The 6,623-nt window shown below is 37.3% G+C and overlaps 1 protein-coding gene across 1 annotated transcript in view; it reads left to right on the top strand.

Moving 5' to 3' along the window:
* The first annotated feature begins 5,488 nt into the window (after positions 1-5,488).
* The window catches only part of LOC135195258 (zinc finger protein 845-like), an 8,896-nt gene continuing 7,761 nt past the window's right edge, over positions 5,489-6,623 (top strand). Inside the window, exons 1-2 of the mRNA XM_064221518.1 lie at positions 5,489-6,271; positions 6,405-6,518. Coding sequence (XP_064077588.1) covers positions 5,627-6,271; positions 6,405-6,518 — 759 coding nt within the window. The 5' untranslated portion in view covers positions 5,489-5,626. The remainder of the gene's footprint in view (positions 6,272-6,404; positions 6,519-6,623) is intronic.

Below are 6,623 nucleotides of genomic sequence, written 5' to 3'. Positions count from 1 at the left end.
AGAAAAAATATGAATTAGGAAAACAAAAGGGTGGGTATGGTTCCCTATTCCCGCCACCCAGCGGCGGGGGAGGTAGAATCACCTGACCTACCTGCCGCGTGTGCCGCGAAATTCGAATTTCTGTCGGGGGACGACGGAGTAATAGCTATGTATATATCTGCCAGGTAAGTATGTATAAAACTTTATTGCATCATAACAATATCATTTTCAAGGCAGTTTTGAAATCCAATATGGCGGCTACCGTGGGATGTACAGGTTTTGATCAGTGACGAAAATCATCTTTCCCAGCCTTCCCAGCAATCATTTGAACACAATTAGTGTATGTATGTAACGTTTATTGATCTTACTCAAGATTGCAGTTGTAATGAGCATAAAAACAACATTTTGTTGCCTATATTACTGAAAGTATGAAACTTTATTCCCGGGGTCATGGTTTGAACTGAATTCATTCTTACCTTGTAATTGGCGGTTTTTATCCTTACTGCCATCACAACTGAAACTCCACAGTGCTTATTTGATTGATATTATACACATTTTGGTCTCAGTTCACTCCACATTGCAACTTTAAACCAGTTGCTGTTCCTGGTTCCTAGCGCGCGCGCCACAAACACAGTTACGAACAGCAGACCGACGACACTGCAAAGTTTTATTCCCTAAATTGTTTACTTTACTCGTTATTTAGTTCAATTTACTTTGTTATTTAAAAATTTTAATTTAATTCATGTATATTATCCCTTTTTTGCAACCAAATTACCCCGAAAAATTACAGATATTTCTAAAGTAGATACAATCAAATGTTTCTAACGTTTTCGTACATTCTGGCCTGCCGAAAAAAACATAGAGGAACGACTACGGATAAGTGAATTATATACATATTTTTTTTTTTTTTTGCTTTTTTGTTTTTGCTAGCACTTTTCATTGATTTCAATTTATATTAGTATTTTGAATTTCTTTAATAACCGTATGCCAGAAATAAATGTAACCTTTAATGTTTGCATGCTAAGAATGGCAAAATCATCGATGCCACATTAGTGGAGGCTTCACACATACGCCGATTCATTATTATAAACTGTTTCCATGAATTCTAGTTGTCATAGTAATGCAATAATGATAAAATTGCTTTAATATTTATGTATATATACTTCCAATACATAGCCTAATTTCACCAATTTCAACGTTTTGTGTGTAGTCTTATACCCAGTTTGGAGGGTCAACACATACTGAATGGCAACAGAGAGAGAGAGAGAGAGAAAGGAAGGCGAAGGAACGAAGAAGGAAAGGGGTGGCGGTGGAGGGGGGGGAGAGGGTAGGTAGAGCTTTATACGCGTGTTCGTATCCATTTCTGCATAATGGAGTTTTTGTCTCTTGGTACAAGGACAAGTGTCGTTATTCTTTACGATTAGTGATTCACGATACCCTTATAAATTACGGCACTGGGTGTAATGCACTATAGCAAAATCTCGTTCTGATATGAGTGTTCGTTACAGAAATAGGTATTGCCCAAAAACGTGCTTGCACTGTCTCTGAAACCCATAGTAGGTATGCTGCTTAGTTGTCAATCAAGTTTTTTGTAATCAAGTATTTTTTAAAAGCTAGCTATTGAATAAATTTGTATTTTTCTCAATCAAAACATATGCCCCTCAATGGTAACTTTCCTCTTTTAACGACTTTCTGGTCATTGCAAATTCGGCCCCATAATTTCTTATGGTGCGAAAACAGAGGCGCAGGGACCGAAAAGGATTGCGTCACACTACGGCGATAATCCGGCAGTAAAACCTCTTCATATATCCAAAAGTAAATAATAAAAGATGTATATGCGCATTACGATTATACCAATTACATGAAGAGCTGATAATCTGCATGAATAACTGGTAAACTGTTCTGCAAGAAAGTTGAGTAAAGCAATTATTTACAATAGGTACGAAAGTCAAGATGTCGTGACGTCATAATACAGGACTTAAAAGAACGTTCTAATTCCAAAAAATAATTACTTAAATTTGAGTCAGAATCGAGTTACTTTTTCAATAACGAATATTTTCAAATTAATTATCATAAATATGTAAAATATTGATGTTTTACTATTTATTTAAAAAATTATCGAAGTGCACTCTTCGTCGTCTTCTTCTACAAAACAGTTGTTTACTCGGTGAGGAAAAGTTTTCCGATTGTTGTGATGAAAGTGCCCCAGCGTCTGTGGGTACAAGTGGTGTGCAGATTTATCACAGGAAATGGTTAGTTTATTGACACAAGCGACTCCGCAAACATCGAGATGGCATCAATCTTCTAAGTACTTCGAGTTGTAAGTAAAAATGTTGAACGCGTTTTGGTGAGATTTGCACTACGTTTGACATCGTTTTCACTACCCTCTGTTTAAATCTTAAAATTTGGCCTTAATTTCTAACTTTGGAGAAAATACTTACTTTGAAAGGAGAGTAGAGGTCTTTAGCTCCGTTTCTCACCAACAACAAGTCGCGACTGATGCCCATCTCCGATGTCAGGATGCATTAAGATGTACTTTTTTTGGGATTGTCCAAGCTGATCGTACATGGTCCACTCTGGACCCTACGGTTTTTTACCCTATTACACAAAGGTGACATATCGAGGCCTATATGGCTTTTTAAGGTAGCCTACCTTGAAGTGTCGCTGACTGCAGATACCCACCAGTTAACATCAGAACACTGCAGAGCATCATATTACAGGCAGCCTGCAGTTAGGTATCTCGGGGATGGGGGTTGGGCGAAAACTGCCATCAACCGAAACCTGGCAATTCACGGCACATATATTGCCGAGTTTCAGTAAATGGTGCCTCTGTTAGGTATGTTATGGGGTCATAACTCTATTATCGGCACCTTATGGCACCATAACTTATTATCGGCACCTCATGGCACCAATAACCAAAACTCGGCCCATTATGGCGCCATAAATCATCGATTTTATGGAGCTAGACAAGCATGTATTGAGAACTGAAACTCATTGCTTAGGCCTTATCAGCAAGTTAATTGGTTGTCAGTTTTTTCCAATATGCAGTTTGTCAGTCATTGGCTGTACTGAGTCATTAAGCCTAGGCCTATTGGATAGTGATTTCCCTCCTTCTCACAGAAGGCTTACACTACACTTGGCTGCCTTAGCTGCAGCCTCCTCCATCCCTTTTAGCACTGTATCTCCATTCATATTCTCTTCTTCCATCTTGCTATCCATCATCAAAACAATTGTTTCATAGTACAACTGCAAAATTTTCCTACCTCGTCGTTGCGACACCAGCAAGAGCTAACAAATCAATCAATCTACTCTGTCTCCCTTCGGCATTGAATGACCTTAGCCCTGAAGGGCCCTAAATTCTATATTCCATTCTATATTATACTACACTTCTCTGACTCTGAGTGTCCTATTAGCCTAAACTTGGATCATTTTGTACTTTAGCTTGCCCATATGATTAGAGATGGACTGAAAACCAGAATATGTAGTATGGTAATGCCAAAATGGTCTGGGTGCTTAGGCTTATATTCAGTCTCTTTTACCGTGAAGGTTGAGGTGTAGTCTCAGCCAACAATTTGTGTTGCCATGTTTTCAAGTTTGGTTTAGACCTAGTTGGAAATAAGCAATACGAAACATAAGGATAGTCAAGGGCTTTTGTATTGATATTAGAGTTTCTCAGAGCATGAAAAGTGATAAAAAGCATTTTAGTACTTCTCTAGAGAAAAATTGTGAATTTCATTTGTCATCTTTACACTAAGATGAAATAATATGTCATTTGACTAGTTATAAGGTAAAGAGTTAAATCAGTTGAAGTCAAATTGGGAAAATTTAACCCATGAAATATCTTCAGTGTTAATTATAATGGACGTGGTAAGGAGCTTTGACTGCTCGTGATGTGAAAGGGTTCATGGCTTTTCAACATTACCTTATTAAAAATCAAATCTTGACCAAAGTTAGGTGATCAGAGATGTGCATTGTAAATGCAAGGTTTCTCTTTATTATGATTGGAGAGTGCTTTACACAGTCACTGTTAGGAACTGTGTTTATTAATTATAAATTGGTGACTTTAAGAATAATTTTTTCTATGTAGTCATTAAATAGCTTCCTGTTTCTATTGTATTTTCTTTTTAAACAATAAGTTTGGGCATCTTGTCAATGCTACTAATCCAGCTGTAACCCTTACTTAATAGTAACCAGTTTATATGAAGTTCCTGGTAGTTGGTAGTACACCTTGAAATAGACATAATTAAACTGGGTGTTATGTTAATTTAGTCATTCTGGTTGATACTTCAGAGTTATCCAGTTTTTGCCTTATGTTTTCCCAGTATATTACTTATATAAAGGTTGAATTGTAAGAAACTGGATGCTCAGTAAAGTTATACATCTCACTGGCAGCAAATACCTTTGGGAGGGTAACTGGAGCCTTACGATGAACACAGGGCTTACATTTAGTTCACGGAATGTCCATTGTTCAGAATAGTTGTGATGTTTTTCTTAAGTAAAATGATAACCAAGTGAGTCATAGTTATTAAATCTAGCAGTGCACTTACAGTCATTAAAAATAAACTGAATTTGCCATTGTCAGTTAAAGCCAAACTGACCTCATTATTCACTTAAGCTCATTTGTTTGGTCCAGAAGGAGAAAAAAGGGAGTTTGACGTAGGAAAAATCTATTTCTGGGCGAGGAAGCCGTGTCGCCCAGTGAAATATGTCTGCTTTAGCACTATTTCTAGTAAAATATTGCTATAATACCAGAGAACTGCTAAATTGGACATGTCAGAAGCCTCTGACTCGCTCACCTATATAAAAGGTGTCGGTATAAAACTGGGGCGAGTGTTAAACACTACCACAGCAACCCCTCCAATTAGCCTTTTCCTCATCAAAAGACCCTAAATACGGGGAGCCGACCCATAGGTCACACCTAGCTACCCCGTTCATTGTAAACTATTAAGCCAAAGAACATACACTGGTGCTTCGTGTGGGTAGAAGCAGAATCATCAGGCACAAAGGAAAAAGAAAAAAATAATCTGCAATCCTGAAGAAAAAAAAAAAATCAACAACCACCATTGTGGAAAACGCTTTAATTATGACTTACATAGTATGCCAGTCATAGGAAAAGTAACATGCATTTGTGCGTTCATGGTTCCCCACATCCTTGCACTAGATGCTGATAAAGTTTAAAAAACCCTTTTTACAAGTTTCAAAAAGCAGACAAGCCATTGCCGAAGGTATCCATATGAAAGTCGAGGGCTTGTATATCTATGAAGAAGGCAAATGGTCCTAAAAATCTGCCATGTTCCAGTGTATTATGAAAGGTGTGAAATGTTTTGAAAAAAAAGTACTAATAAATATATCAACTGAGTTTCTATCTCCTATCCATTTTGAGTTACGATATATCATCAGATATGTATCTCAGTCTTACAAACCATACTTTTGCACAGTAGAGTGCATCCTATGGAGGAACTACTGAGTGGACCTTGCACAGCAGTTTCCATTTAAGAACAATATTTACACACAAGCCCTATGACTGTATAGAAATGTTCTTCAGTGATCTCATTAAACTGTTTTGTAATATACTGTAAATAAATTCTTGAGAGATTCAAGTGATTTTTGTGAAATCTAATTTGATTACTTATCTGTACAGGTTTCGATGGCACTTCAGACTGACTTAGATTCTTGTTCCTTATGCCTCCGTGATATTGCTCAGCAGCGCCACATCAAGGGAAACGTCTGTCTGAAGTATTCAGGATCATCCACAAGTGAAGTTGTTGCCTATATTGTTGGACAAGAGGTTCCAATACTTTCTATATGTTTTAGGTGTTACAGACTCCTCCTTGGCATTGATTATCATCAGCATGAATTCAAGAGACTGAAAGATTCCATTGTTAAGATTTACTTCGAACGTAATCCACAGGAGAAACCTAGCTCAAGTATTTCTGAAACTGAGTCTTCAGATCCACAGAACCCTAGTGCTGAAGGACAATTATCCAGTCATAGTGATGTTACTCCTTCAGGCAATTCTGTTCAAAATGCCTTCAACATTGAATGCCCTGGATACAGTTTACAGGATGTTGATGTAAATTCTGAAGGAGCCAGAAGAGAAGAAGAATATGATGTAAAAGAAGGTGGAGTTATCAGTTCAGAAGAGAAGAATATCCAAGATATACCAACCGAGGAAAGTGTTATCTCAGTAAGATCATCCAGAAGGAGTAAAAAAGAGAAGAAACTGTGTGATTTTGAGTATTATACTGATGTTTCAAAAGATGACAGCAAAAACGTTGGAGCCTCAGAATACTGAAGTTACATGCACTGAAAGTGATGCATTAGTCAATGAGGATACTGAAAAAAATTATTGCACTCTTTGTTCTAAAGACTTTGCTATAAGAAAAGACTATCTCAGTCACTCTTGTTTGAAAATCGTTGGAAAGAGGGTCACACTTAAATGTCAGATGCTGCCAGATGCCATTTCTGTTAGACAGCATTACATGAAACACATTGACCATTGCTATAAAAATGTTCCTGTAAAATGTCATCTTTGTATGGTAAGTCTTATTCTTTTATTGCACCTTTGTTGTACTGTATAGCATGTACGGATTTACTGCTTATTCTTTGGAATGCCAGTCTGTGGTTACTGTACTTGCATCCAA

This window comes from Macrobrachium nipponense, chromosome 16 (genome assembly GCF_015104395.2).
Source record: "Macrobrachium nipponense isolate FS-2020 chromosome 16, ASM1510439v2, whole genome shotgun sequence".
NCBI classification, from domain to species: Eukaryota; Metazoa; Arthropoda; class Malacostraca; order Decapoda; family Palaemonidae; genus Macrobrachium; species Macrobrachium nipponense.
This window is presented reverse-complemented; position numbering and strand designations above follow the sequence as displayed.